General features: G+C 38.0%; 1 protein-coding gene and 1 pseudogene across 1 annotated transcript in view; both read left to right on the forward strand.

Moving 5' to 3' along the window:
* The first annotated feature begins 1,198 nt into the window (after window positions 1-1,198).
* On the forward strand, window positions 1,199-1,683 carry LOC112441394 (large ribosomal subunit protein eL21-like; annotated as a pseudogene).
* Window positions 1,684-10,449: 8,766 nt separating this feature from the next.
* The window catches only part of ADAMTS20 (ADAM metallopeptidase with thrombospondin type 1 motif 20), a 191,725-nt gene continuing 185,144 nt past the window's right edge, over window positions 10,450-17,030 (forward strand). Inside the window, exons 1-2 of the mRNA XM_055095736.2 lie at window positions 10,450-10,647; window positions 11,208-11,569. Coding sequence (XP_054951711.1) covers window positions 10,557-10,647; window positions 11,208-11,569 — 453 coding nt within the window. The 5' untranslated portion in view covers window positions 10,450-10,556. The remainder of the gene's footprint in view (window positions 10,648-11,207; window positions 11,570-17,030) is intronic.

The following is a 17,030-nucleotide window of genomic DNA, read 5'->3' on the forward strand; positions in this document are numbered from 1 at the left end:
CTGTAACATTTGGATTGGTTCAGTACCCAACACTGATTTCAGTCTTAGCTGTCAGTTAAAATTTTTCAAAACTGTTTATCATTCCTTTTGCTCTAATTTACCCATTCTTTGGTTGGTTTCCTTTTGGCCTTCAGGAAAATAATCTTTGAATTCTTGCAGATTCAGAACTGTTTGTCTACAGGCTGTATTTGAAAGATAGTTTTGCTGGATAGAATCCTCAACTCATATTTCTTTCCTTGATACACATTAAAGGTTGTATCCTTGATACACAGTAAGAATCTTGTTTGGATGTTGAATGCCTTCTGATGTCTTCTGCTGTTAAATGTTCCTGTGAAGAAATATGACCTATGACTTTTTCCTCATAAATAATATTTATCTTGCCTGGCTAGGAAGAAAATTAATCTTTATTTTAAAGCCCAGTAGTTTTACTAGGAAATGTCTTTATGTTAACCATTCTTGGTCAATTTCTTTCTACTCAATGTGTTTGTCAAATATGAAAATTTAAGTCTTTCATTTTAACAAAAGCACTGTTGAATTATACCTTAAAATTTGTTCTGTTCACTTTTTTTGTTCTTCAGCGACTTCTCCCAACATGTATATGTGGATCTCCAATGTATATCTTTTATTTATATTTATCTCCCTATCTCCCTAGTCTGTCCCTCTCTCTCCCTCTCTTCTTCCCTCCCCTCCCCTCCCCTCCCCTCCTCTCCCCTCCCCTCCCCTTCCTTTCCATTCCTTTCTTCCCTCCTCTATTTTCATTTCAATGTGGTCAGTTTCTCATTTTCTCCATATTCCTTATTGTGTTTTTCATATTGCCTATTTTCCCTTGTGCAAGTTTCAATTTATTTTGTTAGGATAATTTCCCCTCTCTACTTCTTTTCTGAGTTCTTCCAGATCATATTTTATTTCTTTCTGTTGTCCTTCTATATCTTCCCAGAGTTCCTATGTTTCTATTTTGAGGTCTTACTTCAAAAGTAGTCCCTTCATTAATTTTTAAAAAAATCCATGACAAAATGTTTGGTGACGACTTTTGTTTGCTCCATGGCAACCTGTTTGCAGTGTTCTTTCATCTGTAGGTAAGTTTTGATGTTCCTTCCCATGTTTGTTTCTTATAACACATTTTTATTTATTAAATGCAATCCTTAAAAAATAAAACATCCTTCTTTCAGCCAGAACTGCCATCTTCCAGTAATTTACCAAAATGACAAACACAAAGGGAAAGAGGAGAGGCATCTGATACACGTTTTCTAGGCCTTTTAGAAAACATGGAGTTGTTCCTTTGGCCACATATATGCGAATCTATAAGAAAGGTGATATTGTCGACATCAAGGGAATAGATACTGTTCAAAAAGGAGTACCCCACAAGGGTTACCATGGCAAAACTGGAAGAGTCTACAATGTCACCCAACATGCTGTTGGCATTGTTGTAAACAAGTCAAGGGCAAGATTCTTGCCAAGAGAATGAATGTGCGTATTGAACACATTAAGCACTCTAAGAGTTGAGATAGCTTCCCGAAATGCGTGAAGGAAAATGATCAGAAAAAGAAGGAAGCCAAGGAGAAAGGTACCTGGGTTCAACTGAAGTGCCAGCCTGCTCCATTCAGAGAAGCACGCTTTGTGAGAACCAATGGAAAGGAGCCTGAGCTGTTGGGACCTATTCCCTTGATTAATGGTTCCTTATGAATTATTCATATTTCCTATGAATTCATGGCATAATAGTTGTTAAAAAAAATACCTCCGGACTGTAAAAATGTTTCTCTCCATTGAGTAGAAGTGTGGTGTCCTCCTCCCGCAAAGAAACATTTAAAGTAAATTTTAATTGTGTCCTAATTCATTATGTAATGTCTTTACTATTCAAATTTAAAGTACTTCTTGCTGAAAGATGTGAGGTAGCTTATTGTGCAACACATTACTCAATTGGTTAGAAAACGGTCAGATATTATTTATGAAACATTTGTACCGGTTTGAAGATAGTCCCTTTAAATCATCATGGAACAAATAAAATAATTTATAAAATAAAATAGAACATCCTTGAATTAGCTGGATTTTCTTGGACTAGCTATTTATTGAGGCTGAGAGGTGTAGACTAGCCTTCTAGCCTCTGTAGTTCTCTGCTGTTACAGAGACAGATTGTTTCTTCCAGCTCTGGCTCCTCTTTGTTATTATTTGCATGGCTCACTTCCTCTGCTTTTCTGGTCAAAATTTGCTCCAAGAGTACTTCTGCTGGCAACATGCTCATGTGCTCAATCTCTGATATTCCACAGATGGAATATAGCTTTCACAAAACAAGGTTAACACTCACCTTCAGCAAACACATTTTTTTTTTCTGGTGTAACTTGACATCTGCCTCTGCTAAGCCTCCTTGCTCCTCTCTGGATAGTTTACTTCTCCATATGGCTTCTACCTCATTTGTTTATGGTAGCCGTTATGTGATCTGGGAGTTATCCCTCTTCTTTAAAAAAACAAAATTTCCAGGAAGTGAGAGTGAACTATTCTGGTATATACAGTAATATTCATCTTTTAAATTAATTTCTTTATATTTCATCTATATGAAGCATTACCATCTTAAAAAATAGTGCACATGCACGTGAAGCAACTGTGGAACAACAGGGAAAGAATCACCCAGAAACATTAGAGGTAACAGTGCCTCTGGCTATTACAAAGCCAGGAACAGTCTGTTTTTGCTAACTACATTGGGAAGCCTTTTGATTCATGGGCATTGGATAGAGTACACAGAGGGTCTTGCCTTAGTAGTAGAAGATAATTCGCCCTAGACTGAGCCCTGCTTTACTCTTGCTTAACAAATCTTAAAAGCAAGAAAAGAGACGACTTGTTTCCAAGCAACTTAACTTCATTCAGAATAAAGTTCAAGAATAATTATAAGAATTCAAAAATATCCAGTACCCCAAAATGTAAAATTAACAGTGTATGACATCCAATAAAAAAAATCATCAGGCATTCAAGAAGCAGGAAAATATGACAAATATTAAGGGAAAAATCATTTCACCTAAATTCACTGAGCACTGACCCTTATGTTAGAATCGACATCAAATGAATTATAACTGCATTTCATATGTTCAAAAAGTTAAGTAGAGGTATGTAAGATACAAAATAAGATTCAAGTTAAAGTTCTAGAGATAGAAATGACAATATGTGAAATGAAAGGTACATTGAATAGGATTAATGGCAGAATAGACAAGGCAGAAGAAAAGATTAGTAAACTTGAAGACATGGCAATAAAATTATCAAAAATGAAACACAAAAAGAAAGATAATTTAAAAAAGGAAACAGAGCTTCAGAGAGTTGTGGGACTTCATGCAAGCTGATATATGTTTAACTGGAGTCCTTGAAAGAAAACAGAGAGAGGAAACAGAAAAAGTTTTGACCCTAAAGATTCTTCCAGAAAGCTCCTAGAATTGATAAAAGAATTCAGTGAAGTTTTTAGATACAAAATTAATGTACACGAATTAGTACCTCTTCTATACACCAACAGTGATCAAGCTGAGAACCAAATCAAGAACACAACCCCATTTACAATAGCTGCAAAAAAAAATACTTAAATACAAAACTACAAAACACTGCTGGAAGAAATCATAGATGACACAAACAAATAGAAACACATCCCATACTCATGGATGGGTAGAAGCAATATTGTGAAAATGACCATACTGCTAAAAGTAATCTACAAATTCAACACAATTCCCATCAAAATACCACCATCATTCTTCACAGAATTAGAAAAAAAATTCTAAAATTCATATGGAACCAAAAACGAGCCTGCATAGCCAAAGTGAGACTAAGCAAAAAGAACAAATCTGGAGGCATCACATTACCTGATTTCAAACTAAACTATAAGGCCATAGTCACCAAAACAGCATGGTACTAGTATAAAAATAGGCACATAGACCAATGGAACAGAATAGATAATTCAGAAATAAACCCAAATACTTACAGCCAACTGATATTCAACAAAGCAAACAAAAATAAAGTTGGGGAAAGGACACCATTTTCAACAAATGGTGCTGGGATAATTGGCTAGCCACATTTTGGAGAATGAAACTGGATCTTCATCTCTCACCTTATACAAAAATCAACTCAAGCTGGATTAAGGACTTAAATCTAAGACCTGCAACTATAAAAATTCTAGAAAATAACATTGGAAAAACCCTTCTAGACATTGGCTTAGGCAAGGATATCATGACCAAGAACCCCAAAGCAAATGCAATAAAAACAAAAATAAATAGCTGGGACTGAATTAAACTAAAGAGCTTTTGCATGGCAAAAGGAACAGTCAGCAGAGTAAATAGACAACCCACAGAGTGGGAGAAAGTATTCACAGTCTATACATTTGACAAAGGACTAATATCCAGGATCTACAATGAACTTGAACAAATCAGCAATAAACAACAAACAATCCCACCAAAAAGTGGGTGAAGGACATGAATAGACAATTCTCAAAAGAAGATATACAAATGGCCAATAAACATATAAAAAATGCTCAATATCACTAACAATCAGGGAAATGCAAATGAAAACCACAATGTGATACCACCTTATTCCTGCAAGAATGGCCATAATCAAAAAATTAAAAAATGATAGATGTTGGCATGGATGTGGTAAACAGGGAACACTTCTACACTGCTGGTGGGAATGTGAACTAGTACAACCACTATGGAAAACAGTGTGGAGATTCCTTAAAGATCTAAAGGTAGAACTACCATTTGATCCAGCAATTCCACTATTGTGTATCTACCCAGAGGAAAAGAAGTCATTACACGAAAAAGATACTTGCACACATATGTGTATAGCAGCACAATTCATAATTGCAAAAATGTGAAACCAACCTAAAAGCCCATCAATCAATGAGTGGATAAAGAAACTGTAATATATATATATATATATATATATATATATATATATAAAATGAATACTACTCAGCCATAAAAGATGAATTAATGGCATTTACAGCAACCTGGATGAAATTGGAGACTGTTATACTAAGTGAAGTAACTCAGGAATGGAAAACCAAACATCGTATGTTCTCACTCATAAGTGGGAGCTAAGCTATGAGGATGCAAAGGCATAAGAATGAGAAAATGGACAATGGACTTTGGGGACTCAGGGGGAAAGGGGGGGAAATGGTTGAGAGATAAAAGACTACAATAGGGTGCAGTGTATACTGCTTGGGTGATGGATGCACCAAAATCTCACAAATCACCACTAAAGAACTTATTCATGTAGCAAAACACCACCTGTTCCACAATGAACTATGGAAATAAAAAAAATCAAAATAATAATAGTTGTACTATAGTTATATATGTAATATGTGAACATTAGAGAACACAGGATTAAAGGTATGCAGAAATTCTCTTAAAAAAGAAAAAGTTTTGAAAAAATAATGACTTCAAATTATGCAAATTTGATGAAAATAAATTTGGGAACCCACAGTTCCCAAAACACTCAATGAACTCCAAGCACAAGAAACATTAAGAAAATCACGTCAAGTCTTATTATAATCAATTTGCACAAAACTAGTGACAGAAAAATCTTAAAAGTGTTCACAATAAAAAGATACCCTATTGCAGAAGATGAGTATAACAGATTTTTCATTCGTGACTTTTTTGTTAGAAAAAAATCTAGAAAGAAGCAAGAAGACAATTAATCAATGTCTTCAAACTACTAAAAGAAAATCTACAGCTTTCAGCATAGAATTCCATACTCAGAAAAAATAGGCTTAAAAATAAAGATGAAATCAATACTTTTTAAGACATACAAAAGTTGACAGAATTCATTATCAGCATACTTACACTGTAAGAAAGGCTAAAGGAAGCTTTTCAGGGAAAAGAAAATTGATGTTAGATGAAAGCAACTGTTTAAATAAAATTGCAACAATGCAATATGGGATTTATAACATATGAAAAAGTAAAAAGTAAAAAGATTGGAAGAAAGAAATTGCATTGGCATACTGTTACTTGAAGATAGAGATAAGCTAAATATGTATACTATAAATCCTGAAATAACCAGTTATATAACAAAACAAGGAATGGAGTAGTAAAGGAGATTAAATAGAATAAAAAACATATTAATTTAACCCAAAAGAAGACAGATGATGAAGAAAAAAGGAATGAATAATGATAGGACAGATAGAAAACAAATAGCAAGATGATAGACTTGAATGTAACTATATAAATTATTACATTAAATGTAAATGGTATAAATATCCCAACTAAAAGACAGAGATGGTAAGATTGGCTGATAGTATGCCCAATTATCCCTAGGTTATATACATTTTAGTATTTGTATTTATTCATTTAATGAATATTTAATGTATTTCTATTTCATAGGGGGAACAGAACTTGGTTCTGGTGATATAATTTAGTATTAAATGCAGGTAAGTAAATATACAATTAATACAGAGTGTAATAAGTGGCTGGGTAGGAGTTTGATTTTTCTCTGCATTCCTGGAAACAATGACAATGTTTTAAAATTATTAACAAAATGACCACAGGTTGCACTGCTTTAATTACACTGCTGGATAATTTTCATACCAATTAGAATATATGAAGAGTTTCTACTAAGCAGTCAGCTATTTATAATTACAAATGAAGCAGTATCTGTGGAGTCTTCTAAAAAATCCACTTTGCACTTATTATTTATCTGTTTTCTTCCTGTACTAGAGCAGAGGTTTTCAACTGGGGCCAATTTTGCCCTCAAGGGAGATTTGGCAATATCTGGAAATATTTTTGGTTGTACAACAGGGGTGGGGTACTACTGGCATCGAGTGGGTGGAGGCCAGGGATACTGCTAAACATAGTACAAAGCACAGCATAGCCTCCAATAACAAATAATTATCCAACCCCAAAAGTCAATAGTGCCTTGGTTGAGAAACCTTGAATTTCAGTGGCCAACTAATCCTAGTTTTCAAAAGACTTCCCAGGTTTCAGCAATGAAAATCTTGCACCTTAGGAAATTCCCCAGTCTCAGGTAAATCATGAAGTTGACCTTCCTAATTCCTACCTATTAATATTAGAAAAGCAGTATATATTCAAAGAGTTGTTCCTTTTAGTATGAACATTCAGTATTCCATAATCAGCATAAATATGCATTGAGAACATAGTTTGTTCAGTATTATGTCAAGAATGTTACCTGTATTGTCTCTTTTAATCATCTTAACGATTGCACGAGATTACTATTATTAACTTTATTTTACAACTGAGAAAAAGTAGGCTTACATTAGGCAAATTGTTCAACGTTATACAGCTGCTTACAGTAGAATTAGGATTATAAAACAAGGTCTATTAACCCCTAAGTATAGTAAGAATATTTCTTCTTTGCAGGATTGAATATATTTTCTCCACACTGTGCCAAAAACTGATCACATGGCTTGTGTTTATAATGATTAATGTCTCAATTACAAATCAAACAATATTTTATTAATTATTATGTTATATTATTATTATTATTTTTAGAGACAGGATCTCACTCTGTTGCCCAGACTGGAGTGGTAGCGTGATCATAGCTCACTGTAACCTTGAGCTCCTGGGCTCAGGAATGATCCTTCTGCCTCAGTCTCCCCAGTAGCTAGTTCAACAGGCAAGTGCCGCTATGCCTAATTTTTTTTTTTTTTTAGAAAAGGAGGTCTCACTGTGTTGCCCAAGCTGGTCTCAAACTCCTGGCCTACATGATTTTCCTACCTCTGCCTCTCAGAGCACTGGGATCAGGTACCACTTATGAAATTCCTCTGACATACCATTTAACTTACCTATTACCTCCATGAAGCTCAGAGAGATTATATAATTCATTCTGGATTAGCATCAAGTTAGACCCAAATCTCTTTGGTTTCAAATTTCATACATTTCAAAGAATTCCATAAGTGATAGCTCTAATTATCCATGTGAGGAAATAGTTTGAATTAAATGGCATAGATTAGCTTATTCATGACATTTTCATTAGCAGAGTAGGAAGAAAGAAGAGAGATAATGTGAATATCAATAACATTTATAGCTCAGTATAATGAAAAAGCATTTGGAGTCAGAAAGGATTAGTAGAAATCCAGCTTAGATACTGTACGACAATGTAGCATCTATCTTCTATGAAATGAGGAAAACAATACATTTTACCGAACATTGTAAAGATAATAATGATATAGTATACACACCCCACATACCTTGTCATTTATTTGAAAAATGATGCCGGGCACTGTGGCTCTAGTCTGTAATCCCAGCACTTTGGGAGGCTGAGGAGGGTGGATCATCTGCAGTCAGGAGTTTGAGACCACCCTGACCAACATGGTGAAACCTTGTCTCTACTAAAAATACAAAAATTAGCCAGGCGTGGTGGTGAGTGCCTGTAGTCCCAGCTACTTGGGAGGCTGAGACAGGAAAATTGCTTAAACCCAGGAGGTGGAGGTTGCAGTGAGCCGAAATCGTGCCACTGCCCTCCACCCTGGGTGACAGAGCGAGACTCCATCTCAAAAAAAAAAAAAAAAAAAAAAAAAGGAAAAAGGAAAAAGAAAAAAAAACCCCCTCGCCCCATTCCTAGAGCAAGCTGAAAATCAAATGCTTGATTGTAAATACTGCCCTGAGTTACAAACATTCAGTGATGGAAATGAAATATCAAATTTTCCCTGTAGTCAGCAATGAGATCGCCAATTAAACAGGTGCAGTTCTATTTTCCGGTATTTGTAGGAGAGAAGGTATGGCTCCTAATGTGAAGACACATTCAGAGCTGCAATGTAATTAAAATGACTCAATTATAATGTACTGAAGGTAACCACTAAATAGACAGGTGTGAGTAAAGTCCATTTTTGTTTTGTTGAGAATAATACTATGTTTAGCTTAGGAAAAAAATCCTAATACTATGTTTAGCTTAGGGAAAAAATCCCACCAGAAGTCTATAATTCTTTGGTGAATGAAATGTCACCATTTCATTCATTGTGAGAAAAGAGTACAAAAGAATGGGAATGATTATGGAAGAATTACTATCACCAAGCTGGGTGATTTCCTTGGGAGATGTAAGATTAAACCCTCTTTCATTGAACAAGATTGTTCCACATTTGTGGTGAACAACAGATGACCAAGTGTATGATATAAAAGTGAAGAGGCATGCCATCAGAGGTCAATTCAAAGAGTGCAGCATTTCCATTGTTGAGAGCTCAGAGGAGGTAGAGCAGTCAGGAACTAAATTAAAAGTGTTTTCCATTGTGTGTGTGAAGATTTACTCATATACTCCTTTCCTTTTTTTCTTATATTCTTTCTCTCCCCTGGTTGGATTTCAAGACAATCTGACTACTCCCACCCCCTTTGCTTTCATACTGGATATAGAGAAAAGTAATTATGTAACCTGCAAATCAAACAGGTGGATTTGAGAAATGAGAAATCGTACTAAAATAATTGCTTTCGGCTACCACTGGGGTGTATTCAATTTAACAGACACCTGGAGACAACTGGATTCAGAGCCACAGTAATTGTAGAGGAGGATAATTGTGAATATACGGGATTATTTGTATATTATAAACAAAGTGTATATGAATACTGTGGAACTAACGGCAAAAACTCTCGCAGGCAGGGCAGATCCAAGTTTTGTGGGTCTTGACGTTTATATAATTTTGGAGGGCTCTTGATACAAAATTAAGTACAAATATGAATATTAAAAGTAGAAAAATAAACCACAGTAAGTTACTAAAACTTTGGAGACTCAGATCCTTTTCTGAATTTATTTCGGCAATTGTCAGAAGTGCTTGTGTGCAAACTCGGCTTCCTCGCCCCACCTATGGCACTCAACTCCCGGCAACTCCCAGCACACACAGGGGCCCATGCAAGTGAGGCCCGGTCACTGAGCTTCATTGGTAGCATCCTCTGCCTACAAGAACTTCCGTTGTAGCTTATTTTATTTTGTTTGAGAAGCCTAAAAGTACCGTAAAACATAAAAAACAGAAACGTTCTATCTGATGCTTGTCATTTCATCTAAGAGCTCAAAACCCTAGGCACCTTTCACGTACGCGGGTGCTTGCATCTCGCTGGGTTTCATAGGTCCGGAATTGGTGCCCAGCCGGGCCTTGGGGCTACTCAGCAAGTTGCGCGCCCACTGGGGCAGCAGAAGGGTACCGCAGTCCCCTTGCGGCTGAGTGGAGAAGGGAGGGGGCTGCGCGGGGAAAAGCGAGCAGGGGCCGCGCCTCCCGCTGATTGGCCGGGAACAGCCCATAGGGGCGGGCTCTCCGCGGCGCTCGCCGGTCCGGGGTGGCTATATTGGCACCATTCCTGCTAGGTCGAGTTGCTTCCCCGCGCCGAGCTGAACCTGAGCAGAGAGTTTCTGAGGGCAGTGCGGGCGCAGGAAGGGGAGTGAGGCTGCAGTGCGATGAAGCAGCGGCTCAGCGAGCGGAGACAGGCGGTGTGGCTGGACCAGCCGGCCCAGGGCCCGCGCTGCTGTTCCCTAGGCTGCTGAGGCGCGGAGAGCGGCGGGCGAGAGGGAGGAGAGGGATCGGAGCGCGAGGGAAGCCGGCTTGGCTGCCGGCGGCTCTGGTGGGCCTCCCCGATCGGGGTCCCCAGGGTGGAACCATGTGGGTGGCCAAGTGGCTGACTGGGCTGCTCTACCATCTCTCGCTCTTCATCACCAGGTCTTGGGAAGTTCACTTCCACCCCAGGCAAGGTAAAGTCACCGCGAGACGCCTTCAGCGGCGAAGTGGGGGCGCGGGGCCCGAGTGGGACATGCAGGTCGAGGGGACGAGCGGCTCAGCCCGTTGGGGAACGCTGGCCCTGCTGGAGCTCCCGGGACTCCCGGACCAGTCAGCCCGAGAGGTCGCGACTGCGCCGGGTTTCGAGGAATCGCGCGCGCCTAAGACGCATCGCACTCCCAGGACCACACGGCGGGGGCGCAAGGGGCAGGGGGTCGCTTGCACCCGGAGGGAACGAGTTGGCGGCTGCGGGGAGGTTAGGAGGTACTGGGGAAAGAAGTGGGTTGCTTAGGGCCATTAGTGGTAGGGTCTTTGCTTGGGGAGGGTAGGGCAAGTTGGGGGTGTGGGAAAGCAGAGCACTAACCGTCCCAGTGCACGTGTGTGTGTGTGCGTGCGCATCAGCATGTGTGCATTTGTCATGCCCCTGGCTGTACTGGGACCTGGGACCTTTAGCGGGGACGTTTGGTGGAAGAAGTTTAGAGTTGGACAATGAGGAACGCGTGGGAGCTCACTGGTCCTGTCGCTGTGGTTGCAGAAGCCCTGGTGAGGACACTGACCTCCTACGAAGTAGTGATCCCCGAGCGGGTCAATGAGTTTGGAGAAGTGTTCCCTCAGAGCCACCACTTCAGCCGGCAGAAACGCAGCTCCGAGGCGCTGGAACCCATGCCGTTCCGAACACACTATCGCTTCACTGCCTACGGGCAGCTCTTCCAGCTGAACCTGACCGCCGATGCATCCTTTCTGGCCGCCGGCTACACCGAGGTGCACTTGGGAACCCCGGAGCGCGGGGCCTGGGAGAGCGACGCAGGGCCCTCGGACCTGCGCCACTGCTTCTACCGCGGCCAGGTCAACTCACAGGAGGATTACAAGGCCGTCGTCAGCTTATGCGGAGGCCTGGTGAGTGTCCTCGGGTCCCTTGGCATTTTCTTGGGATCCAGGCAAGGGCTACATTCAGCGAACGGGGCCTTGGGTTTTCGAGTTGGTGGCTGATGACCCTGGAGTTCAGGTTGGGCTACAAGAAGGGTTAACACCAAGCCAGAGGCAACTCCTTCGGAAGGCTCTCGTGGCAGGATGAGCAGGTCTCTGCCTGCTGGGCAAAACCGACCCTCTGTGCAACGCTGATGAAAGATGCTCTTTCATCATCCCTGGAGTGGTGATCAGGGAGTGGCATGTGGGACCACTGTTACAATGGAGTGTGTTTTCCGAATGGAGGGCAGGCTGTTTGACTCAGATGTACCCTTTCGTGGTCCTATTGAGGCAGAATCCCCTGGATTTACTTAGATAAGTTTGTTTCTGGAATTTGATAGAAGGAAAGGAGAATGAATATACATAAAATGAAATGGCTCCCACTGGCAAGGTCTGAATAGGAAAAGTTCATTTTGTTGATGGTATGGGGATGGCCTGTGAAGTAGAGTAGGGAAGAGGTTGAATCTGTTTAAAATGCATCATACTTGAAAACAGTCTACCTACAGAGATCTATTGGTTATGTCTATTATATTTTTGTGGTGGTAATCAGTTGACACATATATCACATATATCACACCAACCATAATGTGATATAAAAGTATCATTTTATTGGTGATAAAGCCACAATGTCTGTGGTTTCACCTACCTTCATACTTGAAGGAAATGCTCAGTATCAGAGGTTAGTGAAAATAAAGATGTAACTTTTTTCCATCCAAGTTCATGGAACCCCAGGGTAAGGACAGTTGTTTTAAAACATATATAGGGTCACTCCATCAGTAACTCCTCTGACAAATACATATTCAAGAAAAAACAAGAACTAGGAATTTGGTTACAGGATTCTACAGTTCCTAAGTATCTAGCTTTTGTTTAGCAGATACATACTTTTACAAAAGTTACTTCTGGAAGGTGTTCAAAGATATTTTTAGAACATCAACACTGTTTATTCTTTGATTAAATAAAAAATCGATAACATTTCTCTGCAGTTCAAATGTAATACTCCTTTAGCTTAACTGATTTAAGATGTCTTCCTGGATGTGAGCTCTTTTTCAAGTGATTATCTTGAGTTGTTTTTTACATGAAATGGCTAGAACCATTTCCTTTCTTTCTTCCATGTAAAATACTTGCAGCATCACAATGGCAGAATCACACTCTAATATTTACATAGCCACCTATACTTCAAAGGATAAAAAATTCTCCTTCTAAAACCTTTCTAAAATAATGTTTAGTTTGTCTGGAAAATCCTAGACTTGCTACCACAAATTTGTCATGGTCATTATGTTTTCTCATGGAAAAGCATTCCAGATGGGAAGGCATTATAGGGAATGCTGTTTCTGCTCATTTTGATTCATAATGTTGATGTAGTTAAATTATTATTCAGTATCCTTTTTTAAAATTTTTAATTTTTGTGGGTACATAGTAGGTATATATATTTATGATCAATATCCTCTTTTTGAATTCAGAAAGCAGTTAAAGATTTTTGAGTCATAACTTTCTAGTCACTGTGTCATTTTGGATACAGTTGCCCAAGTCATCATCATACTTTTTTTGTTTTATAACCTAGTTCATTTTATTAACATATCTAAAAATTAATATTAATATTTTTATAATGTTACGTGTGAAGATTTATTATTTCCTCATTTATGTGGATAATTTAATGTATTATACAATATATTATGTGTAAGCTAATCAGCAATGTTTATCTTCTTTAGCAATGTACTCATTAATCAAAAATGAAATCAATCATTTGTGTTATATAAATTTTATAATAAAACATTCAGAACAAAATTATTTAATTTAGTTGAGGGATTACTAGAAATTACAAACAAATAAAATGATTTGTTCTGAATGTTCTTTTACTAAATTTTTGAAGAGGAAAAATCACCTATAGGAGTCATACTTTCAATGGCAAGTAAATAATCCCATTTATGTACTTTGCTTTTGATAATTTATTGATATTATCAGAAGTAGTTGGTAAAACATTTAAACGTTTCTTTTCATACCTCCATAACTTAGCTTTATTTTACATAATTTCTCTGTATTTGCATAAGGCTTAGTTGCATACTTCAATCATTGTAGAGACAGAAATTTTCCAGTAACATTGGAAATAACTAGAGGTATCAAGATCTACATTTTTTTCAGTAGTGTGATCATAATCAATTGTAAGTCTAAATTACTGATGAGATTAGTGACTTTTTAAAAATTTTGCTTTTTTTATATTAGCACTAAAACGGATATTAGCTACCTATTTATGATTATATATATTTATTTCTACACTGACTCTACGATTAAATTTCTTTGGATTAATAGTTTCATCAAATAATAGAACCTGGTAGATTTTAGAATCCATTTGTAATTATACCAGATTCCCCTTTTTAGTCTCAGATCAGCCTTTAGTCTTTGTATCTAGGTAAATTGTAGTATCCGAAACGTGGACCAGATGAATTGTTTGCAGATCAATGTTGATACAAAACTTGGGAATTCAATAATGCTAACCTGATGGCCCTGCTCCTACTTGCTTCCTAGTTTATCTTTGTCACCTTGTGTACTTGACATCTGACTTTGGCCTCTCAGTCCATTAAACATTAAGGTTGAAGTTTGCTGAAAGATTCTCAGAGCTAGTCTTATTAATTTAGAGATGTTCTCTTCTTTTTCTAGTCGCTTTTTGCTTTACTTTAGTTTTGCTTTTAATCATGAATGGATGTTGTAGTTTATTAAATGTTTTTCCTGAGTATATTGAAATGAGCATCCAATTTCATTTCTTTTTCTGCTAATGAGTGTTGTTTCATATATTGGTGGATTCAAGAATTCATTGACCATTGATAGAAACTGACTATATACAGGGTTATAACATGTTATGAGGTCTTTGTATTGTTTGGGAGAGGGGTGAGGAAATTGTACCGTCCTTCAGTTCCTCAAGTTTCTGGTGATGTTCTTTGTGCCATAGTTTCATTGTACTTTTCTGTTAACAGCAGCTGATTTCTGGGCCTGAGAACTTATGGCCTTTTTTCTCCTTGTTCAATGAGAGCTCACTGGTCTTGACTCATCCTCCTCTGGGCTCTCACTAGTGCTGTATATCCCTCTGAATTCTGGCTATAATATCCATTTGATTTCTTGTCTCAGTGATTCATTGTGCAGCCTTCAAATACAAAGTCCTGCTGCATCACCTTCTCCAGGTAAACTGGTTTGGTGATGCTATTGCTCTTCTTGCAGACTCCTCTAAAGGCCTCAAGCCCTCTATGGCATTTGAGAGTCAAGAGGGATTCAGTTCCTCTCTTTGTCGAACTCTTCTACACCTCTAAATTTGATGTGTGTAGGGAACCCTTTCAGAGGGTTCCTTCCTTGAGTCCCACATAGTCAGCACCCTGGAACACCTCTTTGGGCAGTCCCTTTGAACAATGCAATATGCCTTCTGTTTCTGGGATTTTAACCCCCCAGTGGAGAAGTTAATGTACATACATCTTAGCATCTGTTTTCTTTGCCTCCATTGCCTTTCCCCTTCCCCCCCCCCCCCAGTATCTACTGAGTTCCATTTTCACATCTCATTTAATTGACCTTTTGCCTTTCCATCTTCCCAACTGAGGTAGACTCTCTCATTCCCTTCGCTGGTGGCAGCGAATGTGGCTTTTAGAGAAAAAGAATGAAAAACAAATCAAATTAATATTTTCAAAATATCTCTGTATAACCATTTGTTAAAGTTGACACCCCAATGTATTTATTGATTCCATTTAGTTGTTAGTTTTGAATTAACCCCAAACATGTGAACTAATACTTTCTTTTAATTTCTATATGGTTAAATTTCCCCCACTTTTAGAAGTTTTGGTATTTATGTTTTTCTCTGAACCATAACTAGTATTGTTTAGTTTTTTTCCTAAGTATTTTGAGCCCAAGAACCAGAAGAGTCTAAGAGTCTGGCAGAAATTTTCTTTGTTTAACATGTATATAATTCTTGCTTTTCTAATCTTTTCTTCTCTATAATTTTTATTTTCCATAAGTGTAAGTATTTATTCATCCCATAATTCAAACATTTCTGAATAGAGATTTATTTATACATTTCCAAGATCTATAAAAAGTATAAAAATGGAACTGAATCATAAAATTATCTATAAGTAATGTAATGGCTAATCAAACTCTATGTTTTTAATCCATTGATAGGCTATCTCATAACACATATAGTTACCAGGACTTAATATCCCTATATCCAACTCTAAACTTCTTTTTTATGGTTGTATTATTTATCATCTCATAATGTTGTTAAATACTCTTGCCAAAGTATTTAGAGATCAGTATTTAATAAGTTGGCATATACTTGTCAGGATGGAATTGACAAACTTTACACAGGCTGTTTCTGACAATCCCTCATGCTTCTGGTAGCCCTTTTCTCATATTACCTAGGGTGTTCAAGTCTTCCCAAGGTCTTCAGGGATTAACTCAACTGCCTAGACAGTTAACTTCTCTATTTCTTGGTGGGATTTGAGGCAATGCAGTCTTTCTGGTTGAAGGAAACAGTTTCCAGATGTCATGAAACCAGACATTGCATCTGACTTATACATGGAGTAGAGCTTGTCATGGCTGTGTGTACTTTTGAAGTTTCTCACATGAACCATTCTGCAACATGTCAAGCATTACCTCTCTGATGACTGATTATTGAGTTGCTCTAGTAACTTCTTGTTCAGACAGGAAATAAGAATATAGAAACTATCAATAGTGTTTTTACTGTTTTTTGTGTATTCTGGCAAAATTTTAGTTTTATTATTTTCCAAACTTTCTATTTTCCAGGACTAATATAGCCTTGGATTATTACACATGCCATTCTGTATTCATATTTTTTCTTATTGGGAAAACTAATAAGAACCTCTTTTGGCTATTCATGTACTTGCTGCAATACTAGTCAAACAGCAGTATGGAAAATTTCTTATGCTGTTCTTTTAACATTCTAGTGTGTGTTAGTCCAGGTCTTTCAAGAGACAGATGCAAAGATAAGATTTTAGTTAGGGGAAGTGTCTGTGTTAGAGAAACTAAGGAGAGAGCTTGGAGAGCTGTGTAAGAGCTTATGTAAGAAAAAAAGGCTTACATAGGGGAAAAAAAGGATGAGAATGTTGGGTAGTAGCATCCTAGGCTGCTGGGCAGTCCAAGCAAGGTTGAGCAAAGCTGTCCTTGAGACAGACTTGGCCAGAACAAGAGTCTATGGCTCTCGAGAACAGGTCTGCCATGATATCCCTACCATACTCAGTTACTGACAGGGAGAAGTCCTTGGGAGCTATGGCCAGGGTGCAAACACTGTGATGGATTTCAAAGTGCCCTTGCTAAAGTAGACAACATAAAAAGTGCTATGTAAACTTTGAGGAATGAAATAATTAAGGAAGGAGTGATTAAGAGAGTTGTGAGACCTCTG

The sequence above is a fragment of the Pan paniscus genome, chromosome 10 (assembly GCF_029289425.2).
Source record: "Pan paniscus chromosome 10, NHGRI_mPanPan1-v2.0_pri, whole genome shotgun sequence".
Taxonomy (NCBI): Eukaryota; Metazoa; Chordata; class Mammalia; order Primates; family Hominidae; genus Pan; species Pan paniscus.